The 25,968-nt window shown below is 39.0% G+C and overlaps 1 protein-coding gene across 1 annotated transcript in view; it reads right to left on the bottom strand.

Annotated features, from left to right (window-relative positions):
• The window catches only part of MEI4 (meiotic double-stranded break formation protein 4), a 117,089-nt gene that overhangs the window by 63,686 nt on the left and 27,435 nt on the right, over positions 1-25,968 (bottom strand). Inside the window, 1 exon segment of the mRNA XM_038396665.2 lies at positions 16,491-17,056. Within this exon segment, the coding sequence (XP_038252593.2) occupies positions 16,491-17,056 (566 nt within the window).

The raw sequence follows: 25,968 nt of genomic DNA, 5'->3' as shown, positions 1-25,968 counted from the left end.
ATTTTCCACTCCATGCATCTGATGAAGTGGGTTCTAGCCCACTAAAACTTATGCCCAAATAAAATTGCTAGTCTCTAAGGTGCCACAAGGACTCCTCGTTGTTATAACGCGAGTTGCCATGATCAGAAATGCATATTCAAATATAGGTCACAGGTCCACTTTTAGGTAGATCTAGGGCACCAACATTACAAAAATATCACCTGTTTTAAGACAACTAAAAATTCACATTACCATCTTCACTAATGTCTTTGTATGTATTCATTTGTCTAGAAGATCTATAGATGAATAAAGGATTTACTTCCCACTCAACTCTACACAATATTTTCTCAGGAACAATTTTTCATAATGTCACATTTATTATGGCAAGGGACTGTTTTATGACAAATAGACATTACAGTGTTTAGTGGTCATGGATCTGTGGAATTAATAATAAATGTGGGTATCTGTCAAATAAAATCAAATGATCAGAGAATAAACTCCTCTCTATTAAGGCACAAACATTTTCATGCATGATCGGAAACAAATTGGAGTGTTTCCCCCCCCCCCAGAGTTAAATACAGGTATAGTTAGAACCTACAAAATGCTGGGAAGCTTAAATAGATTACATTAGAGTGGATATAATCAAGGAAGTAGGTACTTAAGAAAGAAAGAAACTGGAAGTGCTGAGTACTGAAATTGAAAGCTTTAAAAATATATAAACAGACCATATAACACAGGATGTAGAGAACAAAGCAAAACTGCAACATTATGAATTTCACAATACATCAGTCAAGTTAAACTTTCATATGTGAAAGGTATATGAAGGTTAGAACTATTGAAATTCGAAAGCAGACAAATAAGAGATGATATGATAGTCAGACACTTCTTCTCACCTCTTACAATACTATAACCAGGAGACATCCAACACATTTAAAAAGACACGTTTAAAACAGACAAGGAAATTTTTTAAAATGTATTTTTAACATCACATTTAACCTATGGAAATTCCTTTAGGGAACAATCCAATCACTATTTGCTTGGGGAAAAACTATTTGCTTGGGAAAAAACTTCTCTTTTAGGCAGATCCTTCTGCCTGTTCATTATCGACTGAGTTTGTTTTTTTGCAAAATCCTCTGAAACTTCTAGTATAATTCACAGTCAGAACACTACTGAACTAGATGGATCACTTGTACTGTTATACTGGATGATGCCAATGTGCCAACGAATCCCTCCCTCTTTGAAAGAGACTCGAATAATAATTTGTACCCCAGGGTGCCAGTTATGATAAAATTGCATAAGCTTGGATTAATCATGAAGCTTGAATTATATTTAAATCTAGCTACCTAACACAGAATTGCCTCCATTTGCTGGAGACAATAGTAAAAACATTCAGTTTTACGAATAAGTGCATGATGCAAATTGTAAATATTGAGCATTTTACATATTTATTAATGTCTCTATCAGCTGATAGAGATGCAGTAAACCCACTTACCTGAACTGGTACAGGAGGATGTTTAGTATTTACAAATCAGCTTCATCATTAATTGCATACAGGCTAACTTTACATTGTCTAAGAAAGAGAGACCAGAGGCATGAAGTAATATCTTTTATTGGACCAACTTCTTTTGGTGAGAGAGACAAGTTTTCAGGAACAGAAGTTGGTCCACAAAAAGATACTACCTCACCCACTTTGTCTCTCTAATATACTGGGACCAACACGACTACAAATGCAAACAGCATTGTAGATAACTTTATTATTTAGACAAACAGTGAACATAAATACAATTTTATCTCTCAGTGGCCTGTTCATGGATCATCTTTTAGTTTTGTCTGGAAATAATGGCAAAAAGAATTGGTCCTTAAATATTCAAATTGATATACTAAAATTCAAAATATTACATGTCTTTTATTAGTAACAAAAATATAAAATATACTGAGCTCACAAAAATATATAGTAAAAGTAAAAAAAATAAACAAGAATCCGTTCAGCCCGTTCTTGGGCTGGATTAATGGTTTGTATCCAATAAAACCTATGCTGTTAGGAATCTATCCATTTTTTGTTTTTTTAAATGTAATGGTAAAAAAGGTATTGGACTTTGGACTTCTTGGTATATATCTTTACCACTGGAAAAATCCCAAGATATGAATTATTCATTTTAGAATTAGCTTGATCAGATTGTATTAAGACACCTCTTTCTGAAAAGGGGTTATCTGAAACTCAGAAATATTAACCAGTAGCAAGTTTCATAAAGGCAAATACTCTGAGTACCAGCACAATTCATGTTTCAACTCTGCATGGTTATCCAAAAACAAGTGCACTACATCAGAAACTAAGGGATTGTGTGCATACTTGTATGTTTGTTTGACTGATATATACCTTTAATACCTTGATGATGCACTTCTTTCAAAAGGGACTAGGGTCCTTGGAGATGCAGCATCTAAATGACTAGCTATGTTGGTATTCCTAAACACTAATTTTAACACTTACTTTTCTATTCATCTTTTTTGTTTTCTCACTTCAATCCCTTTGATTCACTTGTGTTGTCATTTTAAAATTCTCACTCTTATGTGGATGGTATTCATTGTAACTGTTCTTTCCTACCTTTATTCTTTTACTACCCTCCACCTTGCTATCTGCTTCCTTTATTAATTTTCTCTTCATCTTCTAACTCATTCTTCTATTGTCATTTTAAAGATTATGCTATTTCTCTTCTAAGCTTCAACTTCTTGGCATACTTTACTCCATTTTGCTCAGATTCTTCATCACTGTAACACTCATCTCAAGACCTCTCTCCCTCCCCCTTTCTAAAGCTCTTTCTTGAAGAGAAGAGACCTCAAACATTACATCTTTTCTATAAACACAATATTTTATTCTCCCCAAGGACTACCTGTTCATGCGTTTTGTTGTTACTTTTTGCTTTATTGGTGTGGTCTTTTGTTACCGTTCTGCAGTGCTTTGAACAAAACATACGAAAATGCAGCAAAATATGCAATGCTGCACTAGGAGACAGTGCCTGGCTGACATTGCTGGCAAGGAGTAGCCCTGGGCCACTGCAGGCTTTGTAGAGGGAGAGATTGGCAGCTGCTCCATGGTCAACATTCAGGGCTCTATTCTACACCCTCCACGATCACCTTAGGTCTAATGTATGGGACATATCAGTCCGAGGAAGGGAAGGTAAGAGAAGGTGCAATGAGACAAGGCTTGTGCTTAAAATTGTAACCCATCCATTTGTCTGTTTAGGTAATCTCCTCTGCACCACCTCACTGGATTTGGTGAGTGTTTTTAGACTGTCGTGTTTTTCATAAACAGTTACTATTTGACTTGAATAGCTCTCTCTAAAGGAGAGCAGATTGTTTAGAAAATTTAACTGAATTTAACAATTAGCAGACTCAGCCATTACCTCTCTTGTACTAGATCACAAGTCTGGCAAGACCTCTCAATATTCCTGTGACTTAACTGTTGTTCTGTCATATAAATGATGTTCTAAAACCAGTCAAAATGTACTGCTTCTCAATTGTAAATCCACTTGGGTCTGAATTAATTCAAGGAAAGAAGGTTACTTGCCTGTAACTGGAGGCTCTTTGAAATGAGCGGTCCTTATCTGTGGGGTTATGCATGCGCACCATACATTCGGAGCCGGAAAATTTGAAAATAGTGTTGGTTGGTCCATGCATGCACCCTGCCTTACCACAAGCATCTGATACAGGGGATAAAGGGTGGGGTGGACCGACTGCTTCTCCAGTTCTTTTTCCACTGTGAATCAGAGACTATCCGAAGCAGAGGGGAAGGAGGGTGGGCAGTGGGATACAGATAGAGACCATGGATTTCAAAGAACCTCCAATTACAGGAAAAGTAACCTCCTTTTATTACTCGAGTGATGGCCCTTATTATATTCCACTGTGGGTGACTGACAAGCAGGACCTAAGCAGGAGCAGAGTGCGAGCAGGTAGACAGTAGGGCTGAATGAAGGACAGCCATTCCAAAGGAGGCATCAGCAGAGGAGTTGTAGACTAGGGCACAGTGTCTCGTAAACACTGTGAACAGAGCCCACGTGGCTGCTTTACAGATCTCAAGGAGGGATACACCTCGTGAAGCAATGCCATAGTCGCTCCTTGTGCTCTTACAGAATGAGCTCTTACTCCATGGGGATGGAGGGAGGTTCAATAGTTGATAAAGTAGAGTGCAGCCAAAGAATCATTTGGAGATCCTCTGGGTGGAGAGTGCTTGTGTCCTGATTCTTTCTGTTATAGCGATGAACAGTCTTGGTGACTTCCTGATTGTTTTTTTTCTGTGTAACTAAAATGCCAAGGCTCACCAGACACTAAGAGCATGGAGTCTGTTCCAGTAAGGAAACATGCTGTTTAGGGAAGAACACAGGTAAATGGATCGGTTCAAGGAAATTTCTGAAACAACCTTGGGGGTGAATTTGGGGTGTAAACATAATGAAACCTTAACTTTAAGGAATACAGTGTAAGGAGGATCCCTCATCATCGCTCCAAGCTCACCAACCTTGTGGCTGAGATGATGGGTACATGGAATGTGACCTTTTTGATGAGAAGGGACATAGAGCAAGAAGCTAGGAGTTCAAAGGGTGGCCTTGTGAGTGCAGAGAGAACAAAATTCAAGTCCTACTGAAGGGTAGGCTTATGAATAGGCAGGAAAGTTCTGATTAGGCCCTTCCAAAATCTTGAAGTCAGTGTGTGAATGAAGACCGAGTGCCCCTGAGAAGGAGGATAGTACACATTGAGCGCTGCCAGGTGGACTTGTAAGGAGCTGATGGATAGGCCTGACATCTTTAGAAAAAAGGATACAGTCTAAAATGAGTGACATCTGAATTTTCTGGAAGAACATTCTTTTGATGTGCCCAAGAAGAAAAACATTTCAACTGAGCCAGGAAATATTGCCTTAGGGAATCCTTCCTACAGTTGGAAAGTATGCAGAACAAGAGCATTCTAAAGATGGTGCCAATCCAAAAATCAAGCCCTGAGTGAAGCAAATGCAGAACAGGCTGATTTATCTTACTGTTCCGCTGTATCAGAAGCTCAGGAAATGTCAGGAGGATGATTGGTACTCCGCATGATAGGCAGAGGAGATTTGGGAACCAAAATTGTTGGGGCCAGTGGAGAGTGATCAGTATAACCCATGCCCTGTTCTGCCAGATTTTGTGTAGAATTCATGGCAGAAGCAGTAATGGAGGGAAATCCACAGTTCAGGTTATTCGACCAAGAAGTACAGCATCACTTTGCGAGTGGCGATCTAGAGTGGTCTGGATCCAGTGGCGATCCTCTGGAGCAGTATGTGATGCATTTTCAGTTCATGATAGAGGTGAACAGATCTCTGGCTGGGGTTCCCCATAGACTGAAGATGTTGTGCAGCACCAAGTCATGGAGCTATCACTCATGGTCGAGAGCAACAGGCCTGCTGAAGAACTTCCTGAGTGTATTTCATTTCCTGGAAAGGTAGGCTGCTGATGGTGTGTCAGCAACCAACTCATACTAGTTCTACAAGCTGACCGCTGTCACACGCAGGGAAACAGATTTCATTCCTCCTGCCTGTTGATGTAGAAGACGGTCACCGTGTTTGCCAACACTATCAAGCCACGCTTGAAAGTAATGAAGGTGGAATCTTGCGATTGGCATGATACGAATGCATGAGGCCATATGACCTAGGAGAGATAGGCATGTCCTGACTGGTACTCAAGGATTGTTTGTGATCTGGGCTATAATGTTGCTCATGGTCTGAAACCTGTCTGTGGGCAAGTAAGCTCTTGCAGTGACTGAATCCAGGGTGGCCATGATAAAGTCCAGAGACAGTGTGGGTGCGAGAACAGTTTTTTCGGCATTTATACTGATCCTCAGGGAAGAATGGAGGTGTAGCATCTTTAGAGTTGACGCCAGGAGGCCCATGTGTCACAGGGCAACAAGGAGCCAGTAGTCAAGGCAGGGGAAGAAAAGAGAGACCAAGGCATCTGGGTGAGCTGACACTACCACTAATACTTTGGTGAAGACTCTGGAGGCAGTTGCTAGCCCAAAAGGGAGTGCTCTGTATTGAAAATAGTTGGAGCCCACCAAGTACCTGAGGAAGCATCTGAGAGCAGGATGAATATCGACATGGAAGTATGCGCCTTCATATCAAGAGCTGTAAACCATGTTCTTTTCTAGGAATAGTATTATAGAGGCCCCCAGGATGACCATACAAAACTTGAGTTTAAAATGAAGTGAGGTCGAGAATTGGTCTCTATCCATCCTTCTTTTTGGGTAGAAGGAAGTAAGCCAGTAAAATCCACTCCCTTGGTATTGAGGAGGGACATGTTCTACTCCTCCTCAATCTAACAGGGAGTCCATATGAGGCTATAATGGAGCACAGGTAGCGGATCTCAGCCACACAGCCCTAGCTGGCTCCATAATAGCCTCATTAATGGGGAGTGCTATTTTGCCTGGAGGATGTCTAAGAGTTTGTGCTGGGATTCCTGAGCCTCTTCAAGAGGAATCTGAAGTTCACCAGCAAATCTACAAAAATGATCCTGGGACTGCCTGAAAAGATGGCATGGGAGACGGAGACATAGGGGTTACCACCTCATCCAGAGATGAAGATGGCAGTTTTGCTGGTTCCAGCAGAGCCACTGCATCTGGTGCATCTTGCTCTTCCTGTTTGGAAGGATCGGGGGCAGGGGGTCTGAGTGCCTCTTTCAAGGGGAGGGGTGACACTAGCTGACCTGACTGACTCTGGTTTCAGGGCCCCCAATATGGCCAGTAGGAAGGGTCAAAGGGGGACGCAGAGGCCCAATGGCATGGGGTGCCAGCAGCTCTAAGCTAAATGTGGAGGTTGGTCTCACAGTGATTTAAGTCTTATGGGTGGCAGAGGATATATAAGGTACAAAACTTATGCTCCTCTTGATTGCAGTCCCCCAGTCAGGAGAAAGCGGATTCCTGTTCTAGAGGTGGTACTGCCAGAGCCATTGGAGGGAAATTGTATTTCAAGAAAGGAATGGATGATAAACTTCTCCAAGCAGTTGACTCAACAGGTGGTGTTATGACATCCCTGGAAAGGAATCCAGATCCAGGAACGAGGAGATATCCTGTGGGGAAGCATGAGACCCAGTTCCCCCCTGGAGTGAGAGGGGTTGTCTGTGCCCAGACCAGTGGAGCTGGAAAGGGTGCTGTCAAAGGCAGTGCCATAGATAGGTTGTGAACAGTCTTTTGTCAATGCCGATGGAATCCCAAGGATTAGGAGGTGCCAAGGATAACAGTACCAATGGATCATGTTCCGGTACCAATAGAGCCTGATGTTTTTGGGCTTTCTTGTCAAGCCTCTGGGACTTATCATAGAAGATTAGGGTTGGAAAGACCTCATGAGGTCATCTAGTTCAACCTCCTGCTCAAAGCAGGGCTAACTTAAGTCTTCTTGGGCAGAGGTACTGGGCTTGCTCAGAGATTAATCTGAAAGTGTCAAAGTGTATTTCAAGTAAGACTTAGTTTCATGTGTACGAGTGCTTCTGGAGAAAATCCCACCAGGGAGTCTATGAGAGTCAATTCTCTGGCACCAGTGTCAGACTTAGCAGCAGGAGGCTCATTCCTTCCTGAGGCAGGCCAATGTATAGGGGAGGAGGATTCTTGGCCTGGATTCAATTAAAGTTTCATGGCTTTGTCCATGAGGTGATTTTGGATACAGAGTGCTAGCCCTTCTTGAGTACAGCTGGGGAATGAGCAGCAGATACTGCACCTCACTACAATGTGAGCTTCTCTGAGGCAGCGTAGGCAGCATTAGTGGTCATCGCTGACCGAGAAGGATCATGGGCAGGAAGCACAGAGTTTGAAGCCTGGAGTGTAGGGAATCATCCAGTACCCGCAAAAGGGTATGGGGGAGGGTGTTCCCCCAAAGATTAATCTAATACTAAAACTATGAAAACACAAACTATAAACTGTATAAAATGCTAAAATTATTTACAAAGCTAAATCTTATCTTAAGAGATGAAGACACACAGTGAGAAGAAACTGGAGAGGTAGTTGGTCTGCTCCACTGTTTATCCTGCCGGTCGGTGGCACGAGGTGAGCCAGGGTGCATGCACAGACTGACAGACAGACACGATTTTCAAATTCTCCAGCCCCAGATGGATGGTGCGCATGCGTAACCCCACAGTGGAGACCATCACTCAAAGAAAAACTGAAGCCCACTATCTGTATACAGATTTCAGAGTAGCAGCTGTGTTAGTCTGTATCCGCAAAAAGAAAAGGAGGACTTGTGGCACCTTAGAGACTAACAAATTTATTTGAGCATAAGCTTTTGTGAGCTACAGCTCACTTCATCAGATGCTAGTCTCTAAGGTGCCACAAGTACTCCTTTTCTTTGTATCTGTATACAGTAGAACCTTAGAGTTACAAATACCTTGGGAATGGAGGTGGTTCATAAGTCTGAAATGTTCATAACTATGAACAAAATGTTATGGTTCTTTCAAAAGTTTACAACTGAACATTGATTTAATACAGCTTTGAAATTTTACTATGCAGAAGAAAAATGCTGCTTTCAACCATCTTAATTTAAATGAAACATGAACAGAAAGTTTCCTTACCTTGTCAAATCTTTTTTTTTTAAATTTTTCCTGTATCTTTTAGTAATTTATGTTTAACACAGTATTGTACAGTATTTGGCTTTTTTGTTTGTTTGGTGGTTGTTGGTTTTTTTTGGTCTCTGCTGTTGACTGATTGTGTACTTCCTGTTCCAAATGAGGTGTATTTTTATATATAAACACACACAATTCATAATTTAGTTGTCTGTTCTTGAGTTATCCAAAATTCTGTTTTGTGTTTTTCATTGTGCTACATTTCAACATAATGTTTCCCAAAGTATTCAGGCTACCATGTTGTCAAGCCCCTTAGTGATAAAGACATTAATCCCATGCTTGCAATTCTTGCATCAGCATTCCTGTTAAACCCATTATCAATCACATGCTGGCTTGTATTAAAATATTGCAGAGAACCCATCTACTTTAAAGCTGAGCAGAAAAGATAGTTAAGACAATAATTTTATTACATTTCCCTATGGTGTTAATTTACATTATCTAGAATTAAAATGTGATGAATAATACAGAATTTACTTTTGAGTTCCATTTATGTTGCTTGCTCATATTTCATAATATTTTCTTGATAACATTTACCTCCATACTTATTTTGAAATATCGATTCATGCTTTTATAGAGTACTACAAATCTTTTTTGGAGAAGCTTTCTGACATAATTACATATAGGTTTTAACCTTTTTTTATAGCACTCTAGCAAGCTTTTGCAAATTTAGGAAAGAGATTCTACTAGTTGGCTGACTGTAAAATCCATAATAGTCTTGATCTTATCCTGAAATTATTCTGTTGCTGTGACATATAGTCCATGTATGAGATATTTCCGCTTTTTACCAGTATGTTATGCAACCGTTGGATTTTCTGAAAGTGCAACACACCCTACAATTAAAATTCATGACTCACACTTACATAAAAGGAATCTCTATTGAACTTCTGTTGTCTCATGGAACACTAAATATTTAGAAACAATACTTAAGTTTTTGCTGGGCAGTAGCAAAAGGTAACTAGGTAACCCATTCTGCAGCTGGGGATCAAACTTCTCCCCAACTTGAAAAGTTTCCAATTTTTTCCAAACCCCAGTTACTTCGCAAAACAATAAAGAGCGTATTTGTTCACCCTTCCCGTGCAAGTGTGTGTGTGTGTGTGTGTGTGTGTGTGTGTGTGTGTGTGTACCTCACAAAGAGGTAAAGCTCTGAGAGCAAATATTCTCCTCTTCAAACAACAGGGGGTTAAAAGAGAGGACTATCACTGTCTGATTTTAAAGAAACAGTCATCTCTCTTCAAACTAACAAAGATGTGGAACAAAGCACGGGAGAGAATAATGGTGTTATAAGGAAAACATTTCGTACATTCCTTCTTTGCAGGGATGAAAAACTTGAACAAAAATGTAGCAAGCTAGAAGACAGGTCAAGTTAAAACCAAAAACACAATTTACAGCAACTCTGAAAATGAAGAACTAAACTGTATGCTGGATTTTGTGGACATTCGTTCCTGATAAACTCTAGAGCAGTGTTTCCCAAACTTGGGATGACGCTTGTTCAGGGAAAGCCCCTGGTGGGATGAGACGGTTTGTTTACTTGCCACGTCCGCGGGTTTGGCCGATCGCGGCTTCTACTGGCCACGGTTCACCGCTCCAGGCCAATGGGGGCCGCGGGAAGTAGCAGCCAGTACATCCCTCGGCCCATACCGCTTCCCACGGCCCCCATTGGCCTGGAGCGGCGAACCGTGGCCAGTGGGAGCTGCGATCAGCCAAACCCGCGGACGCGGCAGGTAAACAAACGGTCTCATCCCACCCGGGGCTTTCCCTGGACAAGCAGCGTCCCAAGTTTTGGAAACACTGCTCTAGACCTACAAGCCAAGGCACCCATTAATATAGAAGGCTCCCTAATTTAAAAACCTAAGGACAGCAGGGCCCCATGACAATCCATCTTTCCAAAATTTCTGAACGTCCAGATGAAACAATAAATCCTCTAGACAATGTAGAGAAAAGGCCAATTATTTTACCATGTGTAGAGAATTTATAGTAAGTTTAAGAAGGCAACTGAGACTGTGTGTTCAACAAATTATAGAAACAATATAAATAATAAATATTTAACTATACAACCTACACAGCTCAACTCCAAGACTCCCACAAACTTTGCTTTCATAAAAACCTCAGGCACCATCAAACAGTTTCCCCTGCCATGTGTGGAATAAATAAATACATTTTATAGAAGGTCCTGCAGATCAATAGAGCCAGGCTATTTCGACCTTACTTATGGATTCCAAGGGAGGGAAAATAGGTATTGTAAATCCTATTCACAGGAACAATGAAAGGAGTGAGTTGCATCAAGGTACCTCTTTGGACTGTCTCCCCCATCCACAATCTTGCAGCTACCATCAGCCTCCAAAAAAAATAAAAATAAAAATAAAATAAAATAATCATTCATATATCACAGAATGGTGATGCACTTCACCTCGTATCTTCTGTTACTCCTCAATGGATTTTTCAGTTAGCTTTAAGTACTACTTTAAGTGCCCTGTCAATCATACTTATTTAAAAATCATGTCCAATCAATCAATCAATCATGCTTATCAATCATGCTTACTGAATTCAGTGTTGCCAATACATGAAACATCTATTACGGACGATAGACTTCACACACGTGGGAAAAAAGTCAGATTCCAAGCACCAGGGAATTACCATAATTATTAACAACTTATGCCATCATTGAAGTAACTGATGTGACAGACTTGTGGCATGGGAGTGAGTTTCTTCCTTCAACAATAATTTGGAAACAGTAGGTTCCATTGTAAGCTAAATGATTGTTCAATTATTTTCATGGTTCAGAACTGTCAAAGGCAGAGTTGAGACATTTACAGCAAGTGGATTGTCGCCCATAATTGCACCCAATAGTTAAATGGTAAAATCCTCAGTTTATGTCTAGTGTATGCTCAAAAAAGGATTATTTTACTATGTTGGACTTTCATTGATTTTGAATGACATCTGCTATTTTCAATTCTAATTATGAGGAGGCATAAAAGGAAAGTAGATCAGGGCCCCTTTTGTAATTATGTACTATTCTAAATTGACTACTACCAAAGCATAGTAGATGATGTAACTAATAAAAAACCTTTGCCGCACACTGACTTCTCTGAGATGGACCTGACTATATATACTATTTTATGTCAGTGAAATGCTGCTAACCTACTGTATTTGAGTAAGCTGAAATTGTCACCAAAAATTGCTTTCTAGTTATCAAATTTTTGAAAATAAATAAGATAGTTTCACTGTGAAGTAGTTCTCTATCCCCAAAGAAAATCAGCATTTAAATGTAAGTTTATATAGATAATTTGAAATTTTTAACTATAGTTTCACTGAATCTTAACTATAAGCATATTCCAACTTCATAAACACTTAAAAATTAAAAACAGTTACTGTATGTAACATGCAATTAACATTGCGACCTAGTTTAAAAAGTCCTTCGGGATAGGTTTTCACAACAGATAAGAGGCATAGCAAAAAAAGCTCCGGTATAGAACTATTGTATATAATTGTGAAAATGAATTGCATGGAACAGAATTATTTAGTTTTGAAAGTGCCCTACAGTTTTGTGGGATACTGTCCCTTGTCTTAAAATGGAAGAAATAAAAACACCACCAACAAAAAATGAAACAAACAACACAACTGCCTTCAAACCAGAAGGCCAGCAAAGGCCTTGAAGCACAACTCACCGTAGACTCAAAAAGAAAAGGAGTACTTGTGGCACCTTAGAGACTAACAAATTTATTAGAGCTTTTAAGAAAGCTTATGCTCTAATAAATTTGTTAGTCTCTAAGGTGCCACAAGTACTCCTTTTCTTTTTGCGAATACAGACTAACACGGCTGCTACTCTGAAACCTGTCACTGTAGACTGTAATCACTGAGAAGGTCAGGGAGGACACAAAGACTTAAGAAGTTTACCTAGAGAAGACTAATGCCAATCCAAACAGATTTTAAGGAATTTGTAAACACCTTAAGTGGAAGAAGACAAAGTAACCCTGCAGATTACCAACTTTATGGTTACATAGATACTCTGAAATTGATCTATAGGATACCTTAAAAAAAACCTGTGCATCTCTCTGAAAATTATGCACTTATGAACTATCTGCCGAAGAAAAAGGAAATGGCAGTAGCTACTGTATTTTAAAGTTTTACAAGACAAAGGGGGTTTTATATTTTAAAATTAGAAGTATTTCCCTTAATTCTAACTCCCTCATACTGAAGAGCAAGCAATTTTTTCTTTAAAGAAAATTAAATGTGAATTTAGAATTTCAGACCAAAATTTTTTAATTGAAGTGCCTAACTTTAGGGTTCCAAATTCAAAATTAGGAACCTTGAATAAGTGGTCTTGTTGGTTCCTATATTATATTTTCTGGTGCTTTGTCCAACCTAGTGATTAATAACTCAACCAATGGCATTCTTGTAAGTTACATCAAATGTCTCCGTCTCATTTTTTTCTCTCTATCTATACTATGGGGATATTTCTTCCCCACCTTTCAGCAATTTTTTAAAGTATTTAAGTCACTATTTGTAAACTGCTGAGATCCTCTGGTGCTCTAAGCAGTTACAATTAATATAATCCACAGCCAGATGGACCAAATTTCTGAAGCAGGTCTTTGAATTCTGTGGCATTCTGGGCGCCTGGAGTGCATTCATACCCACAGTGGATTGTACTTGGGGACCAGCACTTGAAGAAGAATGGCTGGATACTTCTACTAATATGTTCATCAGTGAAATAGCTAAGTGTTACTCTAAATTGCCACCACTCATCGCTAGGTTTCAGTTATTCTCTGTTGAAATTAATGGAAAGTTCACACCTTTTACAACTATTATTTCAGGCTGTCTGCAACATCAAAGAGAGAATGCTGCACTGGTTTGTACTGGGTTTGCGTTTTCAAAGTCATCCTCACGAACATTAGAAACTTTTTTTTTAAATGTCTAATCCTAGTTTATTCTGAAGGTGTTTAAGTGATCTGAATTTTCACCAGCTGCCTATTTGCCCCACCCACCCACCTACACAGTTGACAGCACTGTAATTACTAGATATCTTGTTTTAAATCAATATCCTCCATATTTCAATCACTGTTTGGGTAAATAGCAATAATTACAAAACTAAGCAAAAGTGTCCCATGGGTGATATTAGATAAAAGGCATATTAGTCATACAACTTCTATTAAAAATTCTACACTCCATTGAACTTAATTTTTTTTCCCCCAAAGCTGAGGCTGAAACTGAAACTAAGTAGAAAAAAAACAGTTTATTTTTAAAATATCACTAAAAACAGCATTACAGATATTAACTATATCAATTTAAATAGTTTTTCAGAAACTTAGCAATTACTACAGCATGGTTAACTAATTAATATATGTTTAAACAGATGTTCACTCAATGAATGCAGTAATGCGTTCTGTTAATACACTGTAGAGCTTATATCATTGTAATTTGGCAAAAAGTTGTCTATTTCAGCATAGTTAAATAATAAAGATGAAGTTGACTTGCAACTCATGAGGCTTCTTTCTGCGTTTCCCCAACGGCAAACACTACTTCCAATCCCACCCCCAGCTTTCTTCCTATGTAAAATATGCTAACCCCACCTCCCACCCGAGCCATGGGTCCCTCTCTCTTCTTCCTCCCCATCCCACCAACAATGAATCCCTCTTCCTGGATTCCCTCACATTTCCTCCTGATTCGATTAATAAACTCCACCTAGTTTCCACAGATTGTTTTTGTTTCTTTGGTGTTCTGTTGTGATGTGTCATTTTTTCAGGTGTTTTTTTTTTCCTGTAAAAGTCCACTTATTCTCCTCATCCACCCACATCCAAATAGGGAAATTCTGAATGCAAATAGATGCTCAAGAAGCCCTTGAAAACCACTCAATATCTGCTCTTCTGCCATCTCTAAACTATCCTCATTATCTTTGCTGTTGGCTCCTCTGCTCGGAAGTACAGTTCTGAGTACTTCGCTCTGCACCAAGAGCCGAGAGTGGAGGGACCAGGAGCAGAGGAAAGAGGAGTCAGCTGCTTTAAGAAAGCCCCAGTGTAGTCAGGCTGCTCTATTCCTTATGTCACACGTATAGAGTAGTTGAAATTCTCAAGCCCTTCCAAACTACTGACCAGCATCTCATGTATTTACTAGCTAAATAGAACACAACAAAGAAATCCAATTATGAGAATGTCTTGAAATTAGACATTTAAGGCTCTGATCATGGAAAGATTTCTGCACATGAATAATCCTACTAACCCTTTTCCCCTCAGTAAACCATACCGTACAATAGTTAGATCCTTCCCCTTTCATTTATATTTACATGGGGTTTAGTATGTACTTAAAATACTTAATAAAATCTACATATTGTGTTCAGTTCTCATTACTCAAGAGAACAGAGCAGAAATGGAAAGTTCAAGGGCAGGCATTGGAAAAAAACTTCCACATGGAGAAAGACAGGGACTATTTAATTTTGAAGAGATTGTTACTTTTTAAGAATTTAAAGCATTAGTAATTTAATTGGGGGTTTTTAGGGAATGTTAGGAATAAATTAATAAGGAGCATAGCATGACATGTGATACTGTATAAGCAAGTGTGCTTTTATTTAAAGTTATTATTCATTAGATTTTAAGCATTACACACACACACACACACACACACACACACACACACACACACAGAGGCATGCAATAGGTTTAGGATATTTTAGATATAGTTATTTATAGTTTGAGATAGTTTTGAGTGATTATTAGCCAGGCTTTTAATAGGCTTTTTTTTTTTTAAAGTTTAGTTGATGCAGAATTTACATGTTGCTTTTTGCTTGAAGAAATGCTTTTTAGACTGTTTTAAAGCAAATTTAATTTTTATAGTTATTTTTTATAAAAAAATATAATTTAGAATGATTTTAGTATAGTAATTTTTATTGGATTATATTTAATAAATTTATTATTTAAAATGTTTTAGCATTTTAGTTACAATAATAAATAATAATGATAATAATATGTTAGGAGTATTTAAAATTAAGGTTATTTATTTTTTAAAACAAAAAATATAACAAAATTTACAAAAAAATATTTTCATTAGCAAACAAAGTATGCAGTTGTTTGACCTTGCCTTACAAAGGCCTAAGATTATTTTTCGCTATGTGATATTTGTTTTTTAGCTGGCAGTGGTTGAACATACAAAATGGCTGACAACAGTACTGTTAAGTTCTAGGGTACATGCAAGAATGTCAAATTCTAAGGTAACAGAGATAACTAATCAAAAATAGCATGATAGAGAAATATAAAATGTATGGTATATAAAAGATAAAGTTTGCACTGCTCTTTACTCTCATAAAAGTGGGCATTCAATTCCTATGTTCTTTTTTAATTCTTGTGTTTCATTTTTAAATATTATTTTCAAGCTTCAGGAGACTGGATCCTCAGATAATGTGCGTCAGTATAATTCCACAGACTTCAATGCAAGCATGCTGATTTACACCAGCTGAAGATCTGACCCTTCATCTTTAATGCAGGTAAAAGAAAAAAAATTATTGGACACATTTAGTAGCCTGTGTCAACCTACACAATCACCTCATACAGCAAAGCAAAAAACAGAATTTTTCTGGTTTCCACAAATTTGTTTTCATCTCCATATAACCGGCTAGTTGGGAGGATAAACTCTAAATTTGGGGGTGGAGTAGGAGAACTTTGCATACATTCAAATAAAAAAATTTTCAAATGCCGATACTCATTGAAATCCTATTCTTAGCCAACACAAGACATGTGTGCTACAACATGCTCTCTCTTTTACATATTTACTTTTTCTTAGTCTCTATTGAAAGTTCCATGTAGGCAAAATATTTTATTTCTAACTAACAATGCTCTTATTGTAAACTGTATATTTGGATTTCATGCTAACATAGATAGTGAGGTTGAAAGTCATTTCACTTACCCTATTGATATTGCTGTCGCTTAAAATAATCTGAACTAGGTTTTTCTTAAATTCTTCTAGCTTCTCAAAACACTTTTTCAGAACATGATTAGATAAATTAGCATCAGTTATTAAACTGATCAAAACAGAAACTGCTTCTGTCAGAAAATTTGAGACAGGAAATTTAGGATTCTTGTAAAAAGTAAGCAGGCCATCAAGCAATCGAGAGACAGAATCTGATATTGTGGAGCAGTCGCTTTCAAGCTTTGTAAAGATTGTTTTCAGACCTCCTGCTTCTGTCAGTTTTCTTAGTTCAAGGAGATGTTGCAAGAACTGCATGTGAGCAGCCAGCGTTTTTTCCTTGCTAGTACAATCGGTATTCAATATGGGAAGTATTTCAGAATTGAATGTACAAGATGATGTGTTACAACTATGCTCGGAGTGCTCAAAGTTATGTGATGAGTCCACAGTATCAAATACACAGTCACTAGATACATCACACCCAGAATCTTCTAGCTGACTTGAGCAAATTATAGGGTTTATTTGTTCCTGATCCAGCACAATTTCAGTAAAGGCATCTGGGTTTCCTGAAATACAAACATGAAAGTCATATTTATATTTCTGAGACACTTTCAAAAAGAATGTACCATATCTAATCCAATGTTTTTAACATAAATCTTAAGTGCAAAAAATGAATAATACAGTATAGGTTGTTTTCCAGTCATCAATTTTAATACTAATGAAATTTTAAAAAACCACATTTTAATAAAGTTAGAAATCTCTGAAAACAATGCTTATTGAGATTCTGCCTTAAATAGGTAGCCCAACCTGTATCTCTGATTAAATCCTTTGAGCACCTTAGGAGTAGCAGTTTTAATCTGATTTTAAATATTTTGATGCTTCAGAGATTTCATATAGTAAAATTAATTGGTTGTACAATAAGACTTGCACTCCTATCAGTTCCAAAGGAAAGAACTGTATGCCATTCCCCATCTCCCACTGCCTTTTTCACTACTCTTTTTCCGCTTAAAGAATAGTATTTTTCTAAATTTTAAAGTTAATTAACAATTGTATCTACTAAGTAATTTCTTTCCAATTTTTTCTTTGTCAAATATCCCTGAAAGTGACCTCTTTACTTTGTCATTCAAGCAAATTAAATTATGCTCTGCATGGGAAAACACATGCGTATTCCTCCACTCTCATCCGCACTATGCAATGGAGGACAGCTCATGAGTATGAGTCTATGCAGATATCACATTATGGGTGCTGTTAGAAAAAAAAAATCTTGGGTTTTGTCTATGCCTGGAAAATGGATTACTACTACTTTTTATTTGTATAACCATACCATTCTAGAATGTGTTAACATGCTTTAATAGGTTCTTATACAATTTAGAAGCTAATCTAGATTCAACTGATTAAAAATGTGTTACCTGATCACAATTAACCCTTAAAGAGAAACATTCAATTTGGAAAAAAAAGTCAAAGAACATTTTTGGACTGAAATGTGTTATCTACAGTTATAAGTAACACCCAAATACAAGAACTGGGGGGGGGGGAAATGGTTAGAGAAGAACATTTCTCAGGGTTCCCCCCCCACACACTTTACTTTGTGCATTTAAAAAGCAGTCTACAGTACTAGTCTCTGATGCCATATACTTCCTATCTCATGCACTAGCACAAGAGTCAGGAACAATTGGTACTACTCCTCCTGACTGGGGGTATGTCTACACAACAGAGACTATATCGGCATAGCTAAATCTCCATAGCCATGCTGTCATAATCTCAAAGTAAACGCAGCCCACATTGACATAATGGTTTTTCCCATTGGAGTAGGAACACCACCTTTTTGAGCAACAGTAGCTATGCTGAACGAAGCATTCTTCCATCAACATTGCTGACCGAACCCCCAGTATAGATGCAGCTAAGCTATGTCAGTCAGGGGTATGGATTTTTCATACTGCTGACCAACAAAGCTATGTCTACCTAATTTTTAAGTCTAGATCAGGCCTCAAATAGCCATCAATATCGTCCAGAGAAGGAATTTTCCTTTCCTCCTTCAAAACACACAATACGCTAATCAACACTGAAGAAACATGCCCTGGGTACATCAGTTCTATCCAACTACTGCCCAATGTCAAATCGCCCGTTCCTGAGCAAGATTGTATAGAAGCTAGCAAATGGCCACATCAAGCTCTTCTATCTGAAGTGAACATTCTAGACCCGTCTTAATCTGTTTTCAGGCCAGGACACAGAACCAAAACCACCTTAATGGCACTGATGCATGATCTCCTCCTGTCAATGAATAGAAGACAGACATCCTCCTGGACCCCTCTGCAACACTGGACACTGTTGACCATGATATTATACTGTCTCAAGAACATAAGAATGGCCATACTGGGTTAGACCAAAGTATCCTGTCTTCTGACAGTGGCCAATGCCAGGTGCCTTGGAGGGAATGAAGAGGTAATCATCAAGCGATCCATCCCCTGTCGCCCGTTCCCAGCTTCTGGCAAACAGAAGCTAAGGACACCATCACTATCCATCCTGGCTAATGGACACTGATGGACCTATCCTCCATGATGTGTCTCACATGAGAGGGGAGGGTCCAGGATAATGTGCTAAAATGGGTTGAGTCCTTTCTGGAGGGATGCACATAACAAGTAGTGATGGGAAACTGCACCTCCTCCACTAGGCCTCTCACTTGTGGAGTTCCACAAAGATCAGTTCTCTTTCCAGTCCTTTTCAACATCTAGATGGAACCACTGGGTGAACTTGTCCATTCCCTGACGAATGTCATCTGACCTTTCCCAGGAACTAAGGATCATCATAAATCTCACTATTGTCCGCAGCAGGTGTAAGGCATGTTTTTTTATGTTGCTTTTTCGAATGTAAACACATAGCAATAGGTATATTTATTTTTTAATAAAACCCACACACATACACTACCCAAACAAGACATAAGACATTCCACTGCACACACTTCTCCCTCTGGGGAGAGGATGAGAGAAAAAAAAATGAGACAGATGTGTAGTCACGTTGCTTAATGCTCTACTGCAAGTCACTCTGATATTACAGTGATGATCACAGTATATAAACCTATATAGAACAGAAAATGAGGACAATACTCACGGCCCTGCCCTATACAGTGCTTATTCACGCACACTGCCCAAAACCATTCAAATGCAAATCTAACAGTAGCAAAGCTAAAACTGATTTGAAGGTGCAAAAGCCTACATTATTTCAACACAAAGAACTAGATTACTGTACTGGTTAAAACAACTGTTTTAGGAAGCCTCTGTCATTTTTTGAGACAATTTATCCTATTCAAATAATTTTACAAATTATTACATCATTTGAAAGATTCCCAAGACTTAGATAAAAACCTAAACAATGAAAACATTGTACTTTTAAAGAATAAAAGATCAATTATTAAGAACTCTATATATCAAATTATATTCAATATGCACAAAACAATATTTTATTCTTACAGGGACAAGCAACATTTTCTGAAAAGGAGAATAATGGAGCTCATTTGTGGGAAATAACCCTGTTCCTGTTTCCATGGCAGGGGCATTTGGCTAGACTGCAGGTAAAACGTCCTGTCTCTGGAAGTGGGGATAGGGAGGAGACTGTCCAGAAAAAGCCTCCCCACTTCCTCATGGAGTGAGGAAAATGTTGCTGGTTCGTTTGGCAAAGAAAAGAGATGCACTGCTCCAAGGAGAAAGGGGGAATGAGAAGGATTCATACCATAGCTGCCTCTCCACAGGTTTGCTGCATCCCATTGGTCAGAGGAGGTGAGTGGTAGTTATCTGACTCTCATGAACACTGCCACCAAACCAATTTAAATCTTTCCCTGCACTGCTCAAGCCTCTGGCCTTTTCAGCACAACATTAGCTTAGTCAGAAATACTCACAAGCCAAGTGTGGCAGGGAGTCATTGAGCCAGTCTGCATGGACAGGGCCTGGAAGAATGTGACCCGAGGTGTCGCCAGAGTCTTTTCAGATGCAGATGCTTAATGTTCACACATAGGGACATCGAGTGCACTAGGAGCTTTCTAGGGACAATGGAAAGCACTTAAATGACATGGACACTGCCATTTGACTGGGACATTAAGGATTTGACAGGCAAGAAAGAGATTACAGGCATTGTGGATGAGGCATGCAACCAATTGGATGCCCTCCATGGCTGGTGTCTAGTGCAGCTAAAATCTGAAAGGGCCAGCTCCAAGAGGTAAACAAAACCTGGGATTTTAGCTGGTGGACCTTGTGCCCTCCCTTCACCCATGTATGAAACACTACTCATGGACTTCAGGCTCATTGTGCCTTGTGCTGTACAAATACATAACAAAAAGTGGCTCACAATCTAAGTATAACACAAGAAACAACAGAGAGACACTGACAGACAGGATACACGTAATCAATGAGACAATATTAGTCAACCTGATAGGCAGCAGTCTCTGCACACTAGCAGCCCAGCTGTTGTCAAGTTTTATGTAGGGGTCACAGCAAAAGAGAGAGTTTTGAGGAGAGATTTGAAGGCGGACAATGAAGTAGTTTTCTGAATATTTAAGGGGAGGACCTCCGAAGCACAGAACTTCTCATGCTATCACTTCCATACAATCCACAATTTGTGTTCCTGCTCAAATCCTTGTATAAGATTTTGGCACTGTTTGAGGAAAATAAGTCTTCTCTAATCCCAGAAGATTAACTGAAAAACTATTTTGTTCAGTTCTCACTTTCATGGGACAAAAATCTAAGGTCAACCCAGGAGAGGAGGGGAAAGGAGGCAGTTACTCCTATAGCCAAAGGAGGGATGAGCATTGGGTCCAGATGCACACATACATTTGCCTAGTCATAAAATCATAGAAGATTAGGGTTGGAAGAGAGACCTCAGGAGGTAATCTAGTCCAAACCCCTGCTCAAAGCAGGACCGACCTCAACTAAATCATCCCAACTAGGGTTTTGTCAAGCCGGGCCTTAAAAACCTCGAAGGATGGAGGTTCAATCACCTCCCTAGGTAACCCATTGCAGTGCTTCACCACCCTCCTAGTGAAATAGTTTTTTTCTAATATCCAACCTAGACCTCCCCCACTGCAACTTGAGACCATTGTGCCTTGTTCTGTCATCTGCCACCACTGATAACAGTCTAGCTCCATCCTCTTTGGAACCCCCCTTCAGGTAATTGAAGGCTGCTATCAAATCCCCCCTCACTCTTCTCTTCTGCACACTAAATAAGCCCAGTTCCCTCAGCCTCTCCTCATAAGTCATGTGCCCCAGCCCCCTAATCATTTTTGTTGCCCTCCGCTGGACTGTCTCCAATTTGTCCACATCCTTTCTTTAGTGGGGGGCCCCCAAAACTGGACACAATACTCCAGATGTGGCCTCAACAGTGCTGAATAGAGGGGAATAATCACTTCTCTCGATCTTCTGACAATGCTCTGAGAAATGCAGCCCAATATGCCATTAGCCTTCTTGGCTACAAGGGCACACTGTTCACTCATATCCAGCTTCTCATCCACTATAATCCCCAGGACCTTTTCTGCAGAACTGCCACTTAGCCAGTCAGTCCCCAGCCTGTAGCAGTGCATGGGATTCTTCCATCCTAAGTGCAGGATTCCCATTAGATTTATTTTAGCCCAATCCTCCAATTTGTCTAGGTCACTCTGGACCCCTCCCTATCTTCCAGCATATCTAACTTTCCCCCCAGCTTAGTGTCATCAACAAACTTGTTGAGGACACAATCTATCTCATTGTCCAGATCATTAATGAAGATATTGAACAAAAACCAGCCTCAGGACAGAGCCCTGCTTGATATTGGCTGCCAAGTAGACATTGAGCCGTTGATCACTACCCATTGAGCCAGACGATCTAGCCAGCTTTCTATCCACCTTATAGTCCATTCATCTAATCCATACTTTAACTTGCTGGCAAGAATACTGTGGGAGACCATATCAAAAGCTTTGTTAAAGTCAAGATATATCCCATACCCCATATCCACAGAGCCAGTTATCTCATCATAGAAGGCAATCAGGTTGGTCAGGCATGACTTGCCCTTGGTGAATCCATGTTGACTGTTCCTGATCACCTTCATCTCCAAGTGCTTCAAAATGGATTCCTTGAAGATCTGCTCCATGATTTTTCCAGGGACTGAGGTGAGGCTGATCGGTCTGTAGTTCCCCAGAATCTTCTTCTTCCCTTTTTTAAAAGATGGGCACTATGTTTGCCTTTTTCCAATCATCCGGGAACTCCCCAGATTGCCATGAGTTTTCAAAGATAATGGCAAATGGCTCTGCAATCACATGAACCAACTCCCTCAGCACCTTCAGATGCATTGCATCCGGCCCCATGGACATGTGCATGTCCAGCTTTTCTAAATAGTCCTTAACCTGTTCTTTCACCACTGAGGGCTGCTTACCTCCGCCCCACACTGTGCTGCCCAGTGCAACAGTGTGGTAGCGGACCTTGTTTGTGAAGACTGAGGCAAAATAAGTCCCCTCCTGAGGTCAGCAGAGTGGTGAGGGGAAAAAAAGGGGGGGGTGTCGGTGGGCAAGGAACAGAAGAGATACCGAAGGGAGGAGACGAGATATGGAATGGTCTGCCAGAACCAAGTTTGAGGCCATCCCCCTCCTCACTCCAAACAAACAGGAAGAGCATGTACAGTGAGCTGTTCTTATCACTGGGAGACAGTACTGGGCACATGACTCAGTTCCTGATCATTTGCGCACCAACACTTCTATCCCACAATGACCAGTCTCCATAAATGTTTACAGATGTGCTGCTGTTCAGTATCCACATTTCCAGACTGATGAACAGTGTGAATATAAAAACACCCACAGTCACATTTTTTCCTCCTTGGTAATTAAAGAAAAGTGTGCAAACTTTAGCTCTGCCCCAAAATAAATACTATTCTTTCATCAGCAATCTCTTAAAATATAGTATATATTTATCTATTGACATTTGTCAGTAAACAGTATCCTTTGAAAATATTTTGATACCAAAATCAAGATAACAAAAATATATTTTTTTTAAAAAATACAGGGGTCAGAGTTAAGATTGATGGGCTGGGCTGAAATGTCCATTCTTTTTTACTTGATAAAAATGTGTTTACATTTATTATGTGGCAATTTGTTTATGCTAAAATTTTCAAAACACCTTAATCAAGAATGAGCCTAAATCTCATTGACCATCAATGACCGTTGGGATGCTAAGTGCCTTAGTTGATAAAATGAAATGAAGGTAGTTTTGATAATTTTATATCTATGTACTTAGATACATATCTATGCTTGTAAATGCTTGGATTTTGTAAAAGGTATGATAGGTAAGTACAATGTTCTCACTTAAGAACATTAAATGATTTTTTGAAATAAAGTTGGGTTTTTTGTTTGTTTGTTACAATAAATTAAGGCTTTACAACATCTCTTACAAGTTACTTCTTTTTAAAAGCTGGGATGAGGTGGAACTCTGTTGTAAGCAGTAGAAGGCTTTAGTTCTGTAAATATCATAGCTGATCAGAGAAGGGTCCTGGATCATAAGATATTTGAATTTCAGTGTTTAGCATGTCATCCCTGTGGCAATTACACCAGTTGCTTAGCTGTTAGAAATATATTTTTGGTCTATAATGCTGGAAAGGAGGAGGAAGAAGATCCAGCACCATGTGATAGCTAGCACTGTTACCACCATCTTGGCTCTATGAACTGCAGTTTGGGAGCCTCTAAGTTAGCTCAACTTCTCCTGAAAATCAAATGGTTGCTAGCAAGGATCAGATCTAATAAAAAACACAAAAACTAATAATAAAAAACACTTAGGAACAAAAACAGATCCAAATTGTCAATACTGACTTGGTGAATCAAACATAAAATCACTAGTCAATACATTCAGAGAAGGGAGGGGAACCGCATAAAAAACAATTCTGGTTTGGGGTATTTGTTTTTATTGCTGTCTCTTTTCACATCGAGGCATCCTTGTTACCCTTCGTTAAGTCTTCATCGACTGAAATATTGCTAAGTGGACTTTCATGAACGATGAATCAGGTTTATTCACTTCATTTTTCCACCCTTTCAACTATTTATTTTTGTGGCTTTTTTTTTAAAAAAACTGGCTTATTATGTAAGCCTCTCTCTACCACATTACTTTTTTGTATCTATTGCACTCATTAAAAGCTAAGCTGCTGGGTTTGCAAAAAAACCTCCTTCACAACTTCAAGAAGTTTTATAAGTTGAGCACACTAATATGATTATGGCAATTATGATCCCTTGGAAACAAGGTCTGCTTTTGTAGACCTTATTTCTTTGAGTCAATAAAATGAATTCTGCCCAGGACCTATTTACATCCTCTATGTATTTCAGAATAGTTCTGCAGATGGCAAATGCTTACAAGATTCTCTATATTGAGCAAGCAACACATTCTTTTTAAGAGAGATTTTTACACCAATTACTCTAGGGTTTGCTTATATACTTCAGCAGACCTTTACAAAAAGTTAAAGAAAGGATGGCCTTTTCTGATTAAAAAACACAGGACTGCGATTCAAGAAAACTAGTTTTAAAACAGATTTCCCATTTAAGAATAGACTCTAAGAAATGAGCATGAATCAGGCGTTCAGAACTCCCAAATTCTAATTCTGATTCTGCACACACTCATTGTTTGGTATTTGCCCTAGTCTCAAAGTCAGAATAATCCAAATTCACTTTCCTAAAATGACAGATTCTGATAAATATACTTTGAGGAAAGAGCACAATAATTTCTCATACAGCAGAGCATGGTAAATCCCACTTAATGCACAACCCAAATCTTTGGATGTCAATTTCTCTCTCTATTCTGGATGATCCACATATTTGCAGGGTGAGCCAGGTCTTATCTAAAAATTCCTTTTTCAAGTAATAAGAACAGGTAAGTTTTCTTATTCTTCTTTATGCTAAGCCCCACAAGTCTGTTACAGTGGGATTTTCTTAGCAGTTTACCTTCAGTGTGAGAAGTAGGATCATCTTTTACAGAACATCTGAAACAAGACAGATATACCTTTAAACCTAGGCATTAAGATATGAAGAAGAGTTCTACTAAAAGAAAGGAAATGGCATTGTGCAGGCCAAAAGACTAATGGCGAGTAGTTATGGAGTAAATTGTACTCCATTTTGCTTATTTTGTTAGCTTTGAATTAGTAAGAAGAAATTGTTTTGGTTTTATTTTTTGCTTTACATGTTAATGATTGTTTTTAGAAGGACAGACGTGTTATGACTGTAATTCATGCTTTTGAAATTATTTACTGTTTTGTGTGTGAATGAAGAATGTATGGCATGCTAACAGAAGAAACAGGAGGCGCCAGTACTGATGGGCCGGATGGTCAAGAGGGAAGTGGAGAAGTTGAGAGGAACTAATCTTATCATCAGAATCACCCGGATGGCAGATTTAAGACCCTAAAGCAAAGGCATACGCCCCAAGGATAAGATAAAGAGGTGAGCCAGAGGGACGAGATAAGAATCCGCTGTGTATACTCCCAGTAACAA

This window comes from Dermochelys coriacea, chromosome 3, assembly GCF_009764565.3.
Source record: "Dermochelys coriacea isolate rDerCor1 chromosome 3, rDerCor1.pri.v4, whole genome shotgun sequence".
In the NCBI taxonomy this organism is placed as follows: domain Eukaryota; kingdom Metazoa; phylum Chordata; order Testudines; family Dermochelyidae; genus Dermochelys; species Dermochelys coriacea.
The sequence above is the reverse complement of the archived record's forward strand: the minus strand, read 5'-3'. Positions and strand labels throughout refer to the sequence as shown.